At 44.6% G+C, this 22,454-nt stretch overlaps 1 protein-coding gene and 2 pseudogenes across 2 annotated transcripts in view; 2 read left to right on the plus strand and 1 right to left on the minus strand.

The window, feature by feature from the left end:
- The window catches only part of DOCK8 (dedicator of cytokinesis 8), a 458,638-nt gene that overhangs the window by 315,291 nt on the left and 120,893 nt on the right, over positions 1 to 22,454 (plus strand). For both annotated transcript variants that reach the window (XM_063913931.1, XM_063913933.1), the window contains 5 exons: positions 78 to 227; positions 1,240 to 1,353; positions 9,413 to 9,568; positions 10,427 to 10,566; positions 18,762 to 18,931. In XM_063913931.1, the coding sequence (XP_063770001.1) occupies positions 78 to 227; positions 1,240 to 1,353; positions 9,413 to 9,568; positions 10,427 to 10,566; positions 18,762 to 18,931 (730 nt within the window). The remainder of the gene's footprint in view (positions 1 to 77; positions 228 to 1,239; positions 1,354 to 9,412; positions 9,569 to 10,426; positions 10,567 to 18,761; positions 18,932 to 22,454) is intronic.
- LOC134950122 (5S ribosomal RNA) lies at positions 20,370 to 20,487 on the minus strand (annotated as a pseudogene).
- Positions 21,414 to 21,531, plus strand: LOC134950133 (5S ribosomal RNA; annotated as a pseudogene).

Here is a 22,454-nt window from a genome sequence, read left to right on the forward strand (position 1 = left end):
ATGCATTAATATGTGTGTTTTGGAGGATTTGTTTAACACAGTCTTTTGTCATATCCTGTTTTTTGTCTTGGTTTTAGGTGAAAAGTATGGCTCAGTACAGTCACAATCTGAACAAAAGGGAGGTTCCCAGAAGGAGCCGTTTCTCAAACCGTTTTAAAGATGACATAACTACAATAGTTAATGTTGTAACATCTGAGATAGGATCACTGCTTAGCAAGCCACAGAAGGTAAGTCTTAGCTGAGAGAAAAAGAAACAATGCCAATGAAGTTACAGCTATTCCATTGCAACATACAATAACACTGAACAAGGCAATAAAAAAAAATATGAATTGAAAGCTGCTACGTGGACCGAGATGACAGTTTTTGATTTTCCCTATCTTGGACATTTGTACTATTCATATTGCAACAAGTGGGAATCATATTCTTTATAAAAGAGTGCACGTTACTACTACAGATGTCTGAGTTGTGTATGAGTTTTACTCTATTTTTTCTTTTAATAGATTGCATGTATAACATTGGTCTCAGGCCATATATTACAGTGGTTTCCAATCTGGGTTTCTCAGGGCACTATTACGGGTGCTATGGGTCAGATAATTTCTACTCAATGTGAAAAGCAAAGCCAGTGCTAGTGGCTGCCAATCATAAAATATGTGGACAAGCAGAAGCATAACCCTGTCCACTGCCACATAACTGACCCTAGGATGACACAATTTACTTAATGTATAATATTTTGCCAAATTACTCAATGAGAATCTTTTGGCCTAGGTGTGCCGTGAGAAAATTATGATTCTCTAGGACGCTGGCATTCAAGAAAGTTTGGGAAGCACTGATAAATATTTTTTCTTATTATAGTAAACCTATTTTATAGCATCCGCAGTTGTATGTTTATAATTTATTATTTAACATATTGTCTGAGCACTGCTTGTCCCTCTTTGAGGTTATTGTTTATCCTCCTGCGGTTTAGCATTTCTCCTGCTAAATAATGAGCAGGCTCTATCAGACACATAAGACTGAACTGGAGAAGGGCCTGGGAAATGGGGAATGATGAGTCATAAATGCCTGTACATGCGTGAATTACACATTTTATTTTGAAGATGGAGTCTGTACATTTCTACCCAAAATTGTCTCCAACTCTGTCTCCACGACGCCACAGCCCTGGCAGCTAAAGCATTTTGCACAACATTACAAATATTAGAGATACCTGTATTCTTAATTTTTTTATTTATTTTTTTATTGTAGGAAACCGAGCAAGCGGAGAAGATGAATATTAGTTTGGCATTTTTCTTATATGATTTACTTTCCCTGATGGACCGTGGTTTTGTGTTTAATCTCATTAAACATTTTTGTAATCAGGTACAAATGATGATGATTCATTTTGTGAGGCAGCAATAGATAAGTATGAAAACCATACAAATCAACAAATCTGGACTTGCACTTTATACAGTTCCCCTACAAGTCTGGAAAACTTGTTTCTGAGTTATTTATTGAGACAGTTATGCCCAAGTTTTGGCCTATTCTTTATTAGTTTGTTCCTTTAGATCACAGCTTGCTATATGACATATTATGGAAACTATACATATAATAAAACTGTAAGGGTAGTGTCTGTACATAGCATTTATTTATTTTTTATTTTTTTAAATCTACTTCTAGGGACTGTTTATGAACTATGGAGAACTACATTTTTTTTAGACATTATATACATGTATTGCACACCCTGAACACAAAGAGTTATATAAGTATGCATTTATAAGTTTATACCACTTGTGCCCCTTATCACCAACAATTTTTCTTTTCAATTCAAGTGCCTGCAGTTTCCTGTAAGTGTCTGCTTTACTATGATGATCAACAAGTCGCAGGGGCAAATGCTCAGGGCTGCAGGCATAGATCTAAGGATCAGCTGCTTCTCCCATGGGCAGCTTTACATGGCTTGCTCTTGAGTTAGTAGCCCCAAGCACCTGTTTGTGTTATTCCCTGAAGGAAAAACTGCAAGTACTGTATTGTATTCAAAGAATTTTGTAATCAGGGTGTATAAAATATACATCACAATATTAGAAGGCACTACTGTCTTTATAAAATTAGTTCTGCTGAGCAGTAACAGACATCTACGCGAGCAAAGCCACTGGCAAACGCAAATTTATAATATGTTGCCGAATGAATGTACACTTTGTTGCTTATAGTTAGAAAAAAATAACTAAGGCACTTACAAAGAAATGCTGTAGAGGCAGGAAAGAAGTTGCAGCAGCCATAGAAAATTGGGGCAGATGTATTAACCTGGAGAAGGCATAAGGAAGTGATAAGCCAGTGATAAGTGCAAGGTGATAAACTCACCAGCCAGTCAGCTCCTACTGTAACTGTCAATTTGCATATTGGAGCGGATTGGCTGGTGCGTTTATCACCTTGCACTTCTCACCGGTTTATCACTTCCTTATGCCTTCTCCAGGTTAATACATCTACCCCACTGTGTGATCTTTATAGTACATATATGCAAGAAACGAGCTGTGCTTGCTAACCTCAGTTAATAATTTTCATTTCATTTACTAAAAATTAACTGCACTTTTTTTTTTGCTGCAACTACAGGTAAAAGTTAACTATTGTAAACGGTTGCTCTAATACCAAGCTTAGGTTGGATTCAGTTACATAGAAATGTTTCTCAAGCTTTCATCATATTTTCTCTGACGTCCTAGTGGATGCTGGGGACTCCGTAAGGACCATGGGGAATAGACGGCTCCGCAGGAGACTGGGCACATCTAAAGAAAGATTTAGGTCTATCTGGTGTGCACTGGCTCCTCCCCCTATGACCCTCCTCCAAGCCTCAGTTAGATTTCTGTGCCCGGCCGAGCTGGATGCACACTAGGGGCTCTCCTGAGCTCCTAGAAAGAAAGTATAGTTTAGGTTTTTTATTTTACAGTGAGACCTGCTGGCAACAGGCTCACTGCAGCGAGGGACTAAGGGGAGAAGAAGCGAACCTACCTAAGTGGTGGTAGCTTGGGCTTCTTAGGCTACTGGACACCATTAGCTCCAGAGGGATCGCACACAGGACCCGACCTCGTCGTCCGTTCCCGGAGCCGCGCCGCCGTCCCCCTTACAGAGCCAGAAGCAAGAAGGTCCGGAAAATCGGCGGCTGAAGACTTCTGTCTTCTCCAAGGTAGCGCACAGCACTGCAGCTGTGCGCCATTGCTCCTCATGCACACCACACACTTCGGTCACTGATGGGTGCAGGGCGCTGGGGGGGGGGGGGGGGCGCCCTGAGCAGCAATATTAACACCTTGGCTGGCAAAACTGACACCATATATAGCCCCAGAGGCTATATAGGTGTAAATTACCCCTGCCAGAATAACACAAAAAGCGGGAGAAAGCCCGCCGAAAAAGGGGCGGAGCCATCTCCCTCAGCACACTGGCGCCATTTTCCCTCACAGCTCCGCTGGAAGGATCGCTCCCTGGCTCTCCCCTGCAGTCCTGCACTACAGAAAGGGTAAAAAAGAGAGGGGGGGCACAAATTTAGGCGCAGTATAATAATATATATGCAGCTATAAGGGAAAACACTCTTTATAGGTGATATCCCTGTGGTATATAGCGATCTGGTGTGTGCTGGCATACTCTCCCTCTGTCTCCCCAAAGGGCTTTGTGGGGTCCTGTCCTCTGTCAGAGCATTCCCTGTGTGTGTGCTGTGTGTCGGTACCGCTGTGTCGACATGTATGATGAGGAAAATGATGTGGAGGCAGAGCAAATACCTGTAAATGTGTTGTCACCCCCTGTGGGGTCGACACCTGTGTGGATGGACTTATGGAAGGAATTACGTGACAGTGTCAGCTCCTTACATAAAAGGTTTGACGACATAGGGCAGCCGGCTACTCAGCTTGTGACTGTTCCAGCGTCTCAAATGTCATCAGGGGCTTTAAAACGCCCGCTACCTCAGATAGCAGACACAGATGTCGACACGGATACCGACTCCAGTGTCGACGACGATGAGACTAGTGTACCCTCCAATAGGTCCACCCGTTACATGATTGAGGCAATGAAAAATGTATTACACATTTCTGATAGTACCCCAGGTACCACAAAAAAGGGTATTATGTTCGGTGAGAAAAAACTACCAGTAGTTTTTCCTGCATCTGAGGAATTAAATGAGGTGTGTGAGGAAGCCTGGACTTCCCCCGATAAGAAATTGATAATTTCTAAACGGTTATTGGCAGCGTACCCTTTCCCGCCAGAGGATAGGTCACGTTGGGAAACGTCCCCTAGGGTAGATAAAGCGCTTACACGTTTATCAAAACAGGTGGCACTACCGTCTCCGGATACGGCCGCCCTAAAGGATCCTGCTGATAGAAAGCAGGAGGCTACCCTAAAAGCTATATATACACACACGGGCATTATATTGCGACCAGCGATTGCATCAGCATGGATGTGCAGTGCTGCTGCTGCGTGGTCAGATTCCCTGTCGGATAATATTGATACCCTGGATAGGGACACTATTTTGCTGACAGTGGAGCATATAAGGGACGCTGTCTTATACATGCATGATGCACAGAGGGATATTTGCCGGCTGGCATCAAAAATAAGCGCAATGTCCATTGCCGCCAGAAGGGGGTTATGGACTCGGCAGTGGTCAGGTGATGCCGATTCAAAAAGGCACATGGAAGTTTTGCCTTATAAGGGGGTGGAACTGTTTGGGGATGGTCTTTCAGACCTCGTTTCCACAGCTACGGCTGGGAAATCGACATTTTTGCCACAGGCTACCCCACAGAGAAAGAAGGCACCGTATTATCAAGTACAGTCCTTTCGGCCCCATAAACACAAGAGGGCGCGAGGCGCATCCTTTCTGCCGAGAGGCAAAGGTAGAGGGAAAAAGCTGCAGCATACAGCCAGTTCCCAAGAGCAAAAGTCCTCCCCCGCGTCCGGTAAGTCCACAGCATGACGCTGGGGCTTCACAGGCGGATCCGGGTACGGTGGGGGCCCGTCTCAGAAATTTCAGCACACAGTGGGCTCTCTCACAGGTGGATCCCTGGGCCCTTCAAGTAGTATCTCAGGGGTACAGGCTGGAATTCGAGACGTCCCCCCCCCCCCCCCCCGTTGTTTTCTAAAATCTGCCTTACCAGCAACTCCCTCTGCCAGGGAGGCAGTGTTGGTGGCTATCCAAAAACTGTATTCACAGCAAGTGATTGTCAAGGTACCCCTCCTTCAGCAAGGGAAGGGTTACTATTCCACAATGTTTGTGGTACCGAAACCGGACGGTTCGGTGAGACCCATCTTAAATTTAAAATCCTTGAACACTTATATCAAAAGGTTCAAGTTCAAGATGGAATCGCTCAGGGCGGTTATTGTGAGCCTGGACGAGGGGGATTACATGGTCTCCCTGGACATCAAGGATGCGTACCTGCATGTCCCCATTTACCCTCCTCACCAGGAGTACCTCAGATTTGTGGTACAGGACTGTCACTATCAGTTCCAGACGCTGCCGTTCGGGTTATCCACGGCACCGAGGGTCTTTACCAAGGTAATGGCCGAAATGATGATACTCCTTCGCAAGAAGGGAGTTTTAATTATCCCGTACTTGGACGATCTCCTGATAAAGGCGAGGTCCAAGGAACAGTTGGTAGTGGGGGTAGCACTTTCTCGGAAAGTGCTACAACAGCACGGCTGGATTCTCAATATTCCAAAGTCACAGCTGGTCCCGACGACACGTCTTCTGTTCCTGGGAATGATTCTGGACACAGACCAGAAAAAAGTGTTTCTTCCAGTGGAAAAAGCCGAGGAGTTGTCATCTCTAGTCAGAGACCTCCTAAAACCGGGACAGGTGTCGGTACATCAATGCACACGAGTCCTGGGAAAAATGGTAGCTTCATACGAAGCGATTCCATTCGGAAGGTTCCACGCAAGGACTTTCCAGTGGGACCTGTTGGACAAATGGTCCGGGTCCCATCTCCAGATGCAACAGCGGATAACCCTGTCGGCAAGGACCAGGGTGTCGCTGCTGTGGTGGCTGCAGAGGGCTCATCTACTAGAGGGCCGCAGATTCGGAATACAGGACTGGGTCCTGGTGACCACGGATGCCAGCCTTCGGGGCTGGGGCGCAGTCACACAGGGAAGAAATTTCCAAGGACTGTGGTCAAATCAGGAGATTTCGCTTCACTTAAATATTCTAGAGCTAAGGGCCATTTACAATGCACTAAGCCAAGCAAGGCCCCTGCTTCAGAACCAGCCGGTACTGATCCAATCAGACAACATCACGGCGGTCGCCCATGTAAACAGACAGGGCGGCACAAGAAGCAGGAGGGCAATGGCAGAAGCCACAAGGATTCTCCGATGTGCGGAAAATCATGTGTTAGCACTGACAGCAGTGTTCATTCCGGGAGTGGACAACTGGGAAGCAGACTTCCTCAGCAGGCACGACCTCCACCCGGGAGAATGGGGACTTCATCCAGAAGTCTTCCAAATGCTGGTAAACCGGTGGGAAAGACCACAGGTGGACATGATGGCGTCCCGCCTCAACAAAAAGCTGAAAAGAAATTGCGCCAGGTCAAGGGCCCCTCAGGCGATCGCTGTGGACGCTCTAGTAACACCGTGGGTGTACCAGTCAGTTTATGTGTTTCCTCCTCTGCCTCTCATTCCCAAGGTACTGAGAATAATACGAAGGCGAGGAGTGAAAACTATACTCGTGGTTCCGGATTGGCCAAGAAGAGCTTGGTACCCGGAACTTCAAGAGATGCTTTCAGAGGACCCTTGGCCTCTGCCGCTCAGACAGGACCTGCTGCAGCAGGGGCCCTGTCTGTTCCAAGACTTACCGCGGTTACGTTTGAAGGCATGGCGGTTGAACACCGGATCCTGAAGGAAAAGGGCATTCCGGAGGAAGTCATCCCTACCCTGATCAATGCCAGGAAGGATGTCACCGTAAAACATTATCACCGCATTTGGCGGAAATATGTTGCTTGGTGTGAGGCCAGGAAGGCCCCAACGGAGGAATTTCAACTGGGTCGATTCCTGCATTTCCTGCAAGCAGGGGTGACGTTGGGCCTCAAATTGGGGTCCATTAAGGTCCAGATTTCGGCCCTGTCGATTTTCTTCCAAAAAGAACTGGCTTCACTGCCTGAAGTTCAGACTTTTGTCAAATGAGTTCTGCGTATTCAGCCTCCTTTTGTGCCCCCAGTGGCACCTTGGGATCTCAATGTGGTTTTGGAGTTCCTGAAATCACATTGGTTTGAACCACTTAAGACTGTGGATTTAAAATATCTCACGTGGAAAGTGGTCATGCTGTTGGCTCTGGCTTCGGCCAGGCGTGTGTCAGAATTGGCGGCTTTGTCCTATAAAAGCCCTTATCTGATTTTCCATATGGATAGGGCAGAGTTGAGGACTCGTCCTCAGTTTCTCCCGAAGGTGGTATCAGCGTTTCACTTGAACCAGCCTATTGTGATGCCTGCGGCTACTAGGAACTTGGAGGATTCCACGTTACTGGACGTAGTCAGGGCCCTGAAAATTTATGTTTCCAGGACGGCTGGAGTCAGGAAAACTGACTCGCTGTTTATCCTGTATGCACCCAACAAACTGGGTGCTCCTGCTTCTAAGCAGACTATCGCGCGCTGGATTTGTAGCACAATTCAGCTGGCGCATTCTGCGGTGGGACTACCGCAGCCTAAATCTGTAAAAGCCCATTCCACAAGAAAGGTGGGCTCATCTTGGGCGGCTGCCCGAGGGGTCTCGGCTTTACAACTTTGCCGAGCTGCTACTTGGTCAGGGGCAAACACGTTTGCAAAATTCTACAAATTTGATACCCTGGCTGAGGAGGACCTGGAGTTCTCTCATTCGGTGTTGCAGAGTCGTCCGCACTCTCCCGCCCATTTGGGAGCTTTGGTATAATCCCCATGGTCCTTACGGAGTCCCCAGCATCCACTAGGACGTCAGAGAAAATAAGAATTTACTCACCGGTAATTCTATTTCTCGTAGTCCGTAGTGGATGCTGGGCGCCCATCCCAAGTGCGGATTGTCTGCAATACTTGTAAATAGTTATTGTTACACAAATCGGGTTGTTATTGCGAGCCATCTGTTCAGAGGCTCCGTTGTTATCATACTGTTAACCGGGGTTCCTATCACGAGTTATATGGTGTGATTGGTGTGGCTGGTATGAGTCTTACCCGGGATTCAAAATCCTTTCCTTATTGTGTCAGCTCTTCCGGGCACAGTGTCCTAACTGAGGCTTGGAGGAGGGTCATAGGGGGAGGAGCCAGTGTACACCAGATAGACCTAAATCTTTCTTTAGATGTGCCCAGTCTCCTGCGGAGCCGTCTATTCCCCATGGTCCTTACGGAGTCCCCAGCATCCACTACGGACTACGAGAAATAGAATTACCGGTGAGTAAATTCTTATTTATTAGGTAAATCCCTAGAAGACATGAATTCATATTGAAGTTAAACCTTAGAGTATCCTTGGAATGCACAAAGATGAACAATTATTTATAGGCTGTGTTTTCCACAATGAGATACTCCATCTCTGCCTGACATAGTAATTTGCCAAAGTGTCTTCTACCAAGAATCAACAACTGAAATGTTTAAAAATCAGATATCGAAATCTCTGCACTGCTTAGGACAAGATTGATTGTATAATATTTATGTATTAATTCATGTTTTGAGTAAGTTTTGTTGGTGAATCTTGTGAAGCTAGACTGCATCCTTCATGACATAATTTTATATATAATTTTAGTTTTCTGAAGTGGCTACAATAATCGACAGGCACTTTTTGTGGAACACAAACTATTTTATTGTGTAAAAATGCATTCTTAAGTAATACTAGTTTGCAAGAATTTGCTCTGTCACTATTGTGCTATCATGTATCATAGTATTAAGTGCTGCATTTTTATATTCCCGATCTCATTAATAGGAAAGCATTGCTCACCCTCTTGCATATTTTAAGATTCCAATTTTGCTTTAGATAAATAGGAAGGTGTGGACCTTCATACTGCAGATCCACACCATGGGGGAAATTCTATAAGATGCGATAATTGACCGTGTGTGAAAAAGGATGGTAGCCTTGAGCTGTAACGCCCAGAGCTTTTCAATTAGAGCCCCTTTTTCTCACCTGTTAATTTAGCGTGTCCACAAGCATTAACCTATAGAATCCAGGATAAGTTCCCAGACCTATGGGTTAACATGGTCGCAACAGGCTATTTTTTAGAGGATTTCTTTTTGAGGTGAGCTCAGGATCGAAATAAAAATCTCTGCTAACTGGAGCCTTTGGGGCTTCAATTAGCCTGTGGTAAATTACGTCTGCTAATTGAATTGCCCCCCCATGTACTATCAATTACACTATATGTTAGTGAGAATAGGTTTTTTTCATGAGGGAATGGTTAACACATTAAAACATCACTAAGATTAAACAGTTAATGTAAATCTTGTTATAATAACATTAGTTTCTTGTTTTCTAGTTGTCCTCTAAGTTGAATTCTTTTCCAACACTGATCTCTATGAGACTGGAATTCCTAAGGATTCTGTGTAGCCATGAGCATTATCTTAACTTGAATCTCTTTTTTGTGGCATCATCATCAACACCAGCTTCTCCATGCCCTTCTATCTCCTCTGAGGTACCTGTTATTAGGAGTATGTTACGCATGTAATTATGAGTATTTTTAACTTGAAGAAAACGTCACAGAAAAATACACTGTTCTTACTTTTAAGATAGTATAGTACACTGTACATATAAGTATATGTTTTTTTTTTGCTTGTTTAGTCTTTCATTGTTAATCCTTGCATTTACAATAGAGTAGATAGTCTTTAGCTATTAATATATATTTGTTTGTTCATTTATGTATGTATATGAATATATTTGTAACGATCCAGGTATAGTCCGTGAACTGCAAAGATAACAAGATTAGGAAAAACACATGTAAAAAGTTATTGCCAATTCCTCAAGGGATATAAACTCCTATGTTTCATGGAACTCAGCCATAACAATGGTTTGGCACATTTTAGAGCAATGGTTTCTTTACAATTTCTGTAGTTATCAGGACCTTATCTATGTGCTGCAGTTGTTGCGCCTACTTTATAATACTACTACTTTGCAAAAAAGATTGTTGTTCTGTATTACTAACAATTGGCACAATAGTAGTTGTTAATGACATAGATCAGTACTAAATATGAATTGGAAAGTGCATAGCCAATATAGACACAACTCATTACACACATATGCTGTCATGGGCCCTAACTAATCTGTTATTAATGCAGAAATGATATCAACTGCAGATGTCACAGACAGTATTGTGAATGAAATATAGAGCTTTACTCCCAGGTATTTATACATTTATATGTGTAAACTACATTTCAGTACCACAAGCTGGGAGACAGGGCAAGGCTTTTACATTGGTGGAATGTAAACTTAATATAATATCATTTAGGAATGACTGCAGTATTGGTACTTAACTATACCTCTATCCCCTGTGCAGAACTCTAGTTCCTGCTCTAGCTTCCAGGATCAGAGAATTGCAAGTATGTTTGACCTGTCACCAGAGTACCGGCAGAAGCATTTCTTAACTGGACTGCTCTTCACAGAGCTGGACGCTGCCCTGGACTGTGAGGCAGAAGGGTTCGTACAAGATAGTGTTTCTGAATATATACTGTATATCACATAGTTGCAACTACCATTCGTATCATTCCACTGTAAAAAGTACAAATGATTAACAAACAATTTATGAGCTGGTTATACACATTGGGTATGGAAAGAAATCATCTTCAAATTCATGATGACCTATATTTTGGGACCTAATCAAGAGTTAAGGATCCCAATTTGACTATCCAACTTTCTCCGTTGTGCAGTGTACGACAGTTGCAATGCATCCCCACTGCTGTTATTTATAAATTGTGCTGCTTCTGCCAGAAGCAAGCACACAAAGATGCAGCTGCTGTATGAACTGCGTCCCTCTCTGAATCAGGCTCAGTTTGTTATACAATGACCAAATTGGCATTATGTTATGTTTGCACAGAAAGGTAAAAAAAATAATTCTGCTGCAGCCTAAAAAGTCTTGTCAAAATGGACAATTCCATAACTGAGTATGAACCCAGGACCATGAGGGGTTAAACACAGGCCAAATGGGGAAAGGCAGTCAAAGTTAGTGAAATGTTTAAACTATCTCACCTCTCTCTATGCAAATGTTATTTTATCTCTGCCTATTTGGTCATTGTATTACAAACTATTATGTTTTTCCTTTTTGGGAACTTGTTGGCCCTCCACACATCAGTGTGGCTTCATATACTACGTGACCTAAGGGAATTTTATTACTATGTTACATGTGATGCAGCAACAATTTCCCCTATACTCATAGGTAGACATGGGGGAAACTAAGGGCCTAATTCAGAGTTGATCGCAGCAGCAAATTTGTTAGCAGTTGGGCAAAACCATGTGCACTGCAGGCGGGGCAGATATAACATGTGCAGAGAGAGTTAGATTTGGGTGGGGTGTGTTCAAACTGAAATCTAAATTGCAGTGTAAAAATAAAGCAGCCAGTATTTACCCTAAATAGAAACAAAATAACCCACCAAAATCTAACTCTCTCTGCACATGTTATATCTGCCACCTGCAGTGCACATGGGCCCTCATTCCGAGTTGATCGGTCGCAAGGCGAATTTAGCAGAGTTACACACGCTAAGCCGCCGCCTACTGGGAGTGAATCTTAGCTTCTTAAAATTGCGACCGATGTATTCGCAATATTGCGATTACTAACTACTTAGCAGTTTCAGAGTAGCTCCAGACTTACTCTGCCTGTGCGATCATTTCAGTGCTTGTCGTTCCTGGTTGACGTCACAAACACACCCAGCGTTCGCCCAGGCACTCCCACCGTTTCCCCGGCCACTCCTGCGTTTTTTCCGGAAACGGTAGCGTTTTCAGCCACACGCCCCTGAAACGCCGTGTTTCCGCCCAGTAACACCCATTTCCTGTCAATCACATTACGATCGCCGGAGCGAAGAAAAAGCCGTGAGTAAAAATACTTTCTTCATAGTAAAGTTACTTGGCGCAGTCGCAGTGCGAACATTGCGCATGCGTACTAAGCGGATTTTCACTGCGATGCGATGAAAAATACCGAGCGAACAACTCGGAATGAGGGCCATGGTTTTGCCCAACTGCTAACAAATTTTGCTGCTGCGATCAACTCTGAATTACCCCCTAAGGTCCTTAGTTGCTTTTCTGCAAAACTGAAGAAAAACACAAATGAAATTGGCTAAGGCATATCTATGTCTGTTTCTCTGACGTCCTAGTGGATGCTGGGAACTCCGTAAGGACCATGGGGAATAGCGGCTCCGCAGGAGACTGGGCACAACTAAGAAAGATTTAGGACTACCTGGTGTGCACTGGCTCCTCCCTCTATGCCCCTCCTCCAGACCTCAGTTAGAATTTTGTGTCCGGCCGAGCTGGATGCACACTAGGGGCTCTCCTGAGCTTCTAGAAAAGAAAGTATAATTAGGTTTTTTATTTTCAGTGAGATCTGCTGGCAACAGACTCACTGCTACGAGGGACTGAGGGGAGAAGAAGCGAACCTACCTGCTTGCAGCTAGCTTGGGCTTCTTAGGCTACTGGACACCATTAGCTCCAGAGGGATCGAACACAGGCCCAGCCTCGGTCGTCCGGTCCCGGAGCCGCGCCGCCGTCCCCCTTGCAGAGCCAGAAGCAATAAGACGTTCCTGGAAATCAGCGGCAGAAGACTTCGGTCTTCATTAAGGTAGCGCACAGCACTGCAGCTGTGCGCCATTGCTCCCCATGCACACCACACACTCCGGTCACTGATGGTTGCAGGGCGCTGGGGGGGGGCGCCCTGGGCTGCAATAAGAGTACCTTACTTGGCAAATTACCACATAATATAGTCATTAAGACTATATATGTGTAAAATCCCCTGCCATTACTTCCATAAAAAAGCGGGAGAAGTCCGCCGAAAAAGGGGCGGAGCTATCTCCCTCAGCACACTGGCACCATTTTCCCTCACAGCTCCGCTGGAAGGACGCTCCCCAGGCTCTCCCCTGCAGTTTCCAGACTCCATAGGGTAAAAAAGAGAGGGGGGGCACTAAATTTAGGCGCAATCTGTGTAATATTGGCAGGTATAGGGGAAAAATCACTGTGTGTAGTGTGAATCCCTGCATTATATAGCGCTCTGGTGTGTGCTGGCATACTCTCTCTCTGTCTCCCCAAAGGACTTTGTGGGGTCCTGTCCTCAGTCAGAGCATTCCCTGTGTGTGTGCGGTGTGTCGGTACGGCTGTGTCAACATGTTTGATGAGGAGGCTTATGTGGAGGCGGAGCAGGTGCCGATAAATGTGATGTCACCCCCTGCGGGGTCGACACCTGAATGGATGGACATGTGGAAGGAATTACGTGACAGTGTCAACTCCTTACATAAAAGGTTTGACGACATAAAAGATGTGGGACAGCCGACTTCTCAGCTCGTGCCTGCCCAGGCGTCTCAAAAGCCATCAGGGGCTCTAAAACGCCCGCTACCTCAGATGGCAGACACAGATGTCGACACGGATACTGACTCCAGTGTCGACGATGATGAGACTAGTGTACATTCCAATAGAGCCACCCGTTACATGATTACGGCAATGAAAAATGTGTTGCACATTTCTGATATTACCCCAGGTACCACAAAAAAGGGTATTATGTTTGGGGAGAAAAAACTACCAGTGGTTTTTTCCCCCTTCGGATGAATTAAATGAAGTGTGTGAAGAAGCGTGGGCTTCCCCCGATAAGAAACTGGTAATTTCTAAAACGTTACTAATGGCGTACCCTTTCCCGCCAGAGGATAGGTCACGTTGGGAGACATCCCCTAGGGTGGATAAAGCGCTCACACGCCTGTCAAAGAAGGTGGCACTACCGTCTCCGGACACGGCCGCCCTAAAGGAACCTGCTGATAGGAAGCAGGAGGCTATCCTGAAGTCTGTATATACACACTCAGGAATTATACTGAGACCGGCTATTGCTTCAGCATGGATGTGCAGTGCTGCAGCTGCGTGGTCAGATTCCCTGTCGGAAAACATTGATACCCTAGACAGGGACACTATATTGCTAAACGTAGAGCATATTAAAGACGCTGTCTTATACATGAGAGATGCACAGAGGGATATTTGCCGGCTGGCATCTAAAATAAACGCAATGTCCATTTCTGCCAGGAGAGGATTGTGGACTCGGCAATGGACAGGAGATGCAGATTCTAAAAGGCACATGGAAGTTTTGCCTTACAAGGGTGAGGAGTTGTTTGGGGATGGTCTCTCGGACCTCGTTTCCACAGCAACAGCTGGGAAGTCAACATTTTTACCCCATGTTCCCTCACAGCCAAAGAAAGCACCGTATTATCAGGTACAGTCCTTTCGGCCCCAGAAAGGCAAGCGGGTTAGAGGTGCGTCCTTTCTGCCCAGAGGCAGAGGTAGAGGGAAAAAGCTGCAACATACAGCCAGTTCCCAGGAACAAAAGTCCTCCCCCGCTTCCTCTAAGTCCACCGCATGACGCTGGGGCTCCACAGGCGGAGCCAGGTACGGTGGGGGCCCGTCTCAAGAACTTCAGCAACCAGTGGGCTCGTTCACGGGTGGATCCCTGGATTCTACAGGTAGTATCTCAGGGGTACAAGCTGGAATTCGAGACGTCTCCCCCTCGCCGTTTCCTCAAATCTGCCTTGCCGACAGCTCCCCCGGACAGGGAGGCAGTGCTGGAGGCGATTCACAAGCTGTATTCTCAGCAGGTGATAATCAAGGTACTCCTCCTTCAACAAGGACGGGGTTTCTATTCCACAATGTTTGTGGTACCGAAACCGGACGGTTCGGTGAGACCCATTTTAAATTTAAAATCTTTGAACACTTATATAAGAAGGTTCAAGTTCAAGATGGAATCGCTCAGAGCGGTGATTGCAAGCCTGGACGAGGGGGATTACATGGTGTCACTGGACATCAAGGATGCTTACCTGCATGTCCCCATTTACCCTCCTCACCAGGAGTACCTCAGATTTGTGGTACAGGACTGTCATTACCAATTCCAGACGTTGCCGGTTGGTCTGTCCACGGCACCGAGGGTATTTACCAAGGTAATGGCCGAAATGATGATACTCCTTCGGAAAAAAGGGAGTTTTAATTATCCCGTACTTGGACGATCTCCTTATAAAGGCGAGGTCCAGGGAACAGTTGTTGATCGGAGTAGCACTAGCTCGGGAAGTGCTACAACAGCACGGCTGGATCCTGAATATTCCAAAGTCGCAGCTGGTTCCTACAACGCGTCTACTGTTCCTGGGGATGGTTCTGGACACAGAACAGAAAAAAGTGTTTCTCCCGGAGAAGAAGGCCAAGGACTTACCGTCTCTAGTCAGAGACCTCCTAAAACCAAAACAGGTGTCGGTGCACCACTGCACGCGAGTCCTGGGAAAGATGGTGGCTTCTTACGAAGCAATTCCATTCGGAAGGTTCCATGCAAGGATCTTTCAGTGGGATCTGTTGGACAAGTGGTCCGGGTCGCATCTTCAGATGCATCGGCTGATAACCCTGTCTCCAAGGGCCAGGGTGTCGCTACTGTGGTGGCTGCAGAGTGCTCATCTTCTAGAGGGCCGCAGATTCGGCATACAGGACTGGATCCTGGTGACCACGGATGCCAGCCTTCGAGGTTGGGGGGCAGTCACACAGGGAAGAAACTTCCAAGGACTATGGACAAGTCAGGAGACTTCTCTACACATAAATATTCTGGAACTAAGGGCCATTTACAATGCCCTAAGTCAGGCAAGACCCCTGCTTCGCCCATCTAAACCGTCAGGGTGGCACAAGAAGCAGGATGGCGATGGCAGAAGCCACAAGGATTCTCCGATGGGCGGAAAATCATGTGTTAGCACTGTCAGCAGTGTTCATTCCGGGAGTGGACAACTGGGAAGCAGACTTCCTCAGCAGGCACGACCTCCACCCAGGAGAGTGGGGACTTCATCCAGAAGTCTTCCAAATGATGGTACACCGTTGGGAAAGGCCACAGGTGGACATGATGGCGTCCCGCCTCAACAAAAAGCTAAAAAGATATTGCGGCAGGTCAAGGGACCCTCAGGCGATAGCTGTGGACGCTCTAGTGACACTGTGGGTGTACCAGTCGGTTTATGTGTTCCCTCCTCTGCCTCTCATACCCAAGGTACTGAGAATAATAAGAAGGAGAGGAGTAAGAACTATACTTGTGGTTCCGGACTGGCCAAGAAGAGCTTGGTACCCAGAACTTCAAGAAATGATCTTAGAGGACCCATGGCCTCTGCCGCTCAGACAGGACCTGCTGCAGCAGGGACCCTGTCTGTTCCAAGACTTACCGCGACTGCGTTTGACGGCATGGCGGTTGAACGCCGGATCCTGAAGGAAAAGGGCATTCCGGAGGAAGTCATCCCTACGCTGATTAAAGCTAGGAAGGAGGTGACCGCAAACCATTATCACCGCATATGGCGAAAATATGTTGCGTGGTGTGAGGCCAGAAGGGCCCCAACGGAGGAATTTCAGCTGGGTCGATTTCTGCACTTCCTACAGTCAGGGGTGACTATGGGCCTCAAATTAGGTTCCATTAAGGTCCAGATTTCGGCTCTGTCGATTTTCTTCCAAAAAGAACTGGCTTCACTGCCTGAAGTTCAGACGTTTGTTAAAGGAGTGCTGCATATTCAGCCCCCTTTTGTGCCTCCAGTGGCACCTTGGGATCTCAACGTGGTGTTGGATTTCCTTAAGTCACATTGGTTTGAGCCACTTAAAACCGTGGAACTGATATATCTCACGTGGAAAGTGGTCATGCTGTTGGCCTTGGCTTCGGCCAGGCGTGTGTCAGAATTGGCGGCTTTGTCATGTAAAAGCCCTTATCTGATTTTCCATATGGATAGGGCGGAATTGAGGACTCGTCCCCAATTTCTTCCTAAGGTGGTATCAGCTTTTCATTCGAACCAACCTATTGTGGTGCCTGCGGCTACTAAGGACTTGGAGGATTCCAAGTTGTTGGACGTAGTCAGGGCCCTGAAAATCTATGTTTCCAGGACGGCTGGAGTCAGGAAAACTGACTCGCTATTTATCCTGTATGCGCCCAACAAGCTGGGTGCTCCTGCTTCAAAGCAGTCTATTGCTCGCTGGATCTGTAGTACGATTCAACTTGCACATTCTGCGGCTGGACTGCCGCATCCTAAATCTGTAAAAGCCCATTCCACGAGGAAGGTGGGCTCTTCTTGGGCGGCTGCCCGAGGGGTCTCGGCTTTACAACTTTGCCGAGCTGCTACTTGGTCGGGTTCAAACACGTTTGCTAAGTTTTACAAGTTTGATACCCTGGCTGAGGAGGACCTTGCTTTTGCTCATTCGGTGCTGCAGAGTCATCCGCACTCTCCCGCCCGTTTGGGAGCTTTGGTATAATCCCCATGGTCCTTACGGAGTTCCCAGCATCCACTAGGACGTCAGAGAAAATAAAAATTTACTCACCGATAATTCTATTTCTCGTAGTCCGTAGTGGATGCTGGGCGCCCATCCCAAGTGCGGATTGTCTGCAATACTTGTATATAGTTATTGCCTAACTAAAGGGTTATTGTTTAGAGCCATCTGTTGAGAGGCTCAGTTATTTTTCATACTGTTAACTGGGTATAGTATCACGAGTTATACGGTGTGATTGGTGTGGCTGGTATGAGTCTTACCCGGGATTCCAAAATCCTTTCCTTATTGTGTCAGCTCTTCCGGGCACAGTATCCTAACTGAGGTCTGGAGGAGGGGCATAGAGGGAGGAGCCAGTGCACAACAGGTAGTCCTAAATCTTTCTTAGTTGTGCCCAGTCTCCTGCGGAGCCGCTATTCCCCATGGTCCTTACGGAGTTCCCAGCATCCACTACGGACTACGAGAAATAGAATTACCGGTGAGTAAATTCTTATTTTTCACAACATCCAATTAATACTGCCAATAAATCACTAACTTTAACTCCATATTTTAAAAATGGTAGCCTTCTTTAGGAAACAAACCTAAATACAGGTTGAGTATCCCATATCCAAATATTCTGAAATACGTAATATTCCGAAATACGGAATTTTTTGAGTGAGAGTGAGATAGTGAAACCTTTGTTTTCTGATGGCTCAATGTACACAAACTTTGTTTAATACACAAAGTTATTAAAAATATTTTATTAAATGACCTTCAGGCTGTGTGTATAAGGTGTATATGAAGCATAAATGAATTGTGTGTATGTACACATACTTTATTTAATGCACAAAGTTATTAAAAATATTGGCTAAAATGACCCTTCAGGCTGTGTGTATAAGGTGTATATGAAACATAAATGCATTCTGTGCTTAGACTTGGGTCCCATCGCCATGATATCTCATTATGGTATGCAATTATTCCAAAATACGGAATAATCCAATATCCAAAATACTTCTGGTCCCAAGCATTTTCGATAAGGGATACTCAACCTGTATATACAGTAGTAGTATTGATAGTAGCAAAGCACATTCCTGCAAACGCATAAAGCACTGTGTATGAACTGTTAGAGCACATTTACTAACATTGCATATAGGAGAAAGACTGTAATAAACAACAGCACACAATCAGTCTGATTGCAATGAAAGCAAATGTATATACGGCTGCTACGGTTTTATGCAAATGTTGTACCTCAATGCATTAAACAAATATTTTCTGTACGTAAATGAATATGTCCTGTTCTTATTAAAGTACAATTCTACCGTACTATTTAGGTGGTACTATATATACTTTTACTAGGTAAAGATAAAGTAGCAATAACATCTAATACAATGATGCTTATACTGTATGTTTCCCCCCAGAATCAGTAAGGTGCAGAGGAAAGCCATCAATGCTATACACAATCTCCTGAGCTCACATGATTTGGACCCACGCTGTCAGAAAGCAGAGATAAGAAACAAAATTGCTGCGCTCTACCTGCCATTGGTCAGCACTATTTTGGATGCCATTCCTCAGCTACATGATTTTTCAGGTAAAACTGTGTTTTATTTTAAATCCAAAACTTGAAGGCAAAAACGGAGTTCCATCCTAATTTACGCTGGTTCTAATTGAGAGTCAAACACATAGCAGCCACATCTGTGAGGTGTAGATATACGCATCTCTGCAGATGTGCCGACTTTTCAGAGGGGCACAGATCTCCACTTGCAGCTAGACATGTATAACTGGGCAGCAATGGTGTGCTTGCACTGAGGATAGGTGTGACGTGGGTGTGTAGATGGAATTGCAGCCCATTCAGAAGTGAGTGTATGCAGAGATCTGCCGGCTTCATATGGATCTTTGGCACCAAGCATAGGGCTGGGTCAAATGCATAATAATGATGACAGCTGCTACTAGCGGATGTTTAGGGGCAGTGTACCCACATATATCCTGCCAACTCTGTACACAGGTGTAAACCTGGCACTGAACCAGCTATAAAATCTGTAAGTAAGGAAGAGTGAGGGTCATTTTCAATATGCAAAAATATAAATGTGTATCAGATTGATTTGCCACATTCACATCATTGTTTCCTTTATGCACCTATATTGCACGGCCCAGTGCACATTCTCATTGTCCACCTGTGCACAGGAAATGAGTGTGACATTCTGCAAGTGTTTGGTGTGTGACTGCAGTGTGCATGCTGGCAAAGTAAGACACAAGTCACGTCAGTGTACTGCCTGCTAACACTAGAATCACCATGTTAATGTATCTCTTCCCTTCAGCTGGTGTCACACGTGTATTTTGGAAGCAGCGTGTTATTTTTGCTCCTTTGTTTTGCACACTAGCAGTTTCCAGAGAGTCTGTAATAACAATAACGGGTATCTTTTTTGTTTTCGGCGAGGGAAAACACTGTTTTCATATTTTAATAGATTTTTTCATTATGAGTATATCTGGTTACAGCATTTTACATTTTTCTGAATGCAAAATAAAAAAAGAGAAAAAGAAGACTCTTGTGTGGGCGCACTCTTTATCATAATAAATGTGATAATTTATAATGTCTCGTGAATTAAAACTTAACTTTTATTACATTCAGTACATAAGAAAAAGCAGTATTCCTCATGGTATAAAATATGGTTAAGTTGAAAAAATTGGATATGTTCTGGTGAACTACAATTAAGGTAGATTAAATGATAAACTACAGACACTTTCAGTACTGCAGTATTATCCCATCTCACCAGCTCAAGCAGTGCTTGTGTTTAATGGAACCCTAGTGGGTTACAGTCACAATTGAAACAGCCTTAATGTAAGATTAACGTCCTCATAGTAACTATGTATTTCTCTGGGTATCCTATAGAATAGAACTGTATTGGACTATTAGCCAGTAGGGTAGGCAAAATAACGTCCTTAGACTCCTGGTACAATAGTATCCAGTAGGAAGGAAGAAACAGTGGTGATCCTGCTGTTAGTGTAAAGTCAGGAATTGGATAAGTGTTAAGCTACCACACATAGTATTCCCTGGGGGTCACCCTTCCAGGTACTGACCAAGCCCACACCGTTTGGCTTCCAAGATCAGACGAGATTGGGCATGGGCGATGTGGTATGATGGTAGTTAAGACACTATCCTGTACACTAATGAGAGTGCACCTAAAAAAGAGATATAGTCTCAGATATTACTGAGAAGAGAAGTAAGTGGGGTGAATCACAGATTGTGCAGTATGGATCTGCTGTCCACGTTAGGCAGGGATTCCCCTGAATCGTGGATGAGAGTCCATGGATCAGAAAAGGAAATAGAACCTGAGTCTTAGGTTTCAGACGTATATACCAGTTAGTATGTACTCTTTAAGGGTGATAGTTGCGGTATTTGCCAATATGCAGCCTATTTGGTACCAGAGGTCCTGAGTCCAAGGAAAGAACTGACATCTAAATCGGTAAAATTGCTGCAAAAATTCCCTTTATAGGGTATGGTTGGTTAATTAAACATCACTATCATATCATGGGCAGCAAAGGGGATAAGTGACACCTAGTATCCTGTAGGTCACTGAATGGTACCTTAAGCAGACAATAAAGGATAATTACAATTCTATCTAGCTAGAATTGGCTGAGTCTATATTAGATAAGGAAAAATTCAACCTGAATCCGAACAAACAGCCCTAACTCAGAAAGTGATAAAAGACAGAAGGCAAATGTCTGTATACCGGTGCTACCACAATATATCCCGTTAATAATAAAGATATCAAATAATGACAGAGAGAGTAATAAAGGTACCCGATACCACCCAGGTCCCTGAGTGGTATTGAAAGACGAATCCTTTCAAATAGCAGTGGACGATAAGATAAGACACAAGATGCTGAGTCCATGTTGTATAGGAAGATGCGTTTCCCCCGTATAGCCGGGCTTGTTCACTTCCAATTATGACGTGGACAGCAGATCCATACCACACAATCTGTGATTCACCCCACTTACTTCTCTTCTCAGTAATATCTGAGACTATATCTCTTTTTTAGGTGCACTCTCATTAGTGTACAGGATAGTGTCTTAACTACCATCATACCACATCGCCCATGCCCAATCTCGTCTGATCTTGGAAGCCAAACGGTGTGGGCTTGGTCAGTACCTGGAAGGGTGACCCCCAGGGAATACTATGTGTGGTAGCTTAACACTTATCCAATTCCTGACTTTACACTAACAGCAGGATCACCACTGTTTCTTCCTTCCTACTGGATACTATTGTACCAGGAGTCTAAGGACGTTATTTTGCCTACCCTACTGGCTAATAGACCAATACAGTTCTATTCTATAGGATACCCAGAGAAATACATAATTACTATGAGGAGGTTAATCTTACATTAAGGCTGTTTCAATTGTGACTGTAACCCACTAGGGTTCCATTAAACACAAGCACTGCTTGAGCTGGTGAGATGGGATAATACTGCAGTACTGAAAGTGTCTGTAGTTTATCATTTAATCTACCTTAATTGTAGTTCACCAGAACATATCCAATTTTTTCAACTTAACCATATTTTGTACAATGAGGAAAACTGCTTTTTCTTATGTACTGAATGTAATAAAAGTTAAGTTTTAATTCACGAGACATTATACATTATCACATTTATTATGATAAAGAGTGCGCCCACACAAGAGTCTTCTTTTTCTCTTTTTTTATTTTGTTTACAACTCTAATACTGACTCGGGGCGCACCACCAGGTGGGTCTTATATAGGATATAATCCTTAGAAATCACCCAATTCTGGTCTTAATCTTTGACCAGTGCTGAATCAACAACCTTCTATCGCATTTTTCTGAATGCATCAGAATTTATTTTTTCATCTGCAAAATAAGAAGGCTTCATGCGCTAGAGACAGAGGGGGTAATTCTGAGTTGATCACAGCAGCAAGTTTGTTAGCAATTGGGCAAAACCATGTGCACTGCAGGTGGGGCAGATATAACATGTGCAGAGAGAGTTAGATTTGGGTGGGTTATATTGTTTCTGTGGAGGGTAAATAGTGGCTGCTTTATTTTTACACTGCAATTTAGATTTCAGTTTGAATACACCCCACACAAATCTAACTCTCTCTGCAC

Source organism: Pseudophryne corroboree, chromosome 1 (genome assembly GCF_028390025.1).
Source record: "Pseudophryne corroboree isolate aPseCor3 chromosome 1, aPseCor3.hap2, whole genome shotgun sequence".
Lineage (NCBI taxonomy): Eukaryota > Metazoa > Chordata > Amphibia > Anura > Myobatrachidae > Pseudophryne > Pseudophryne corroboree.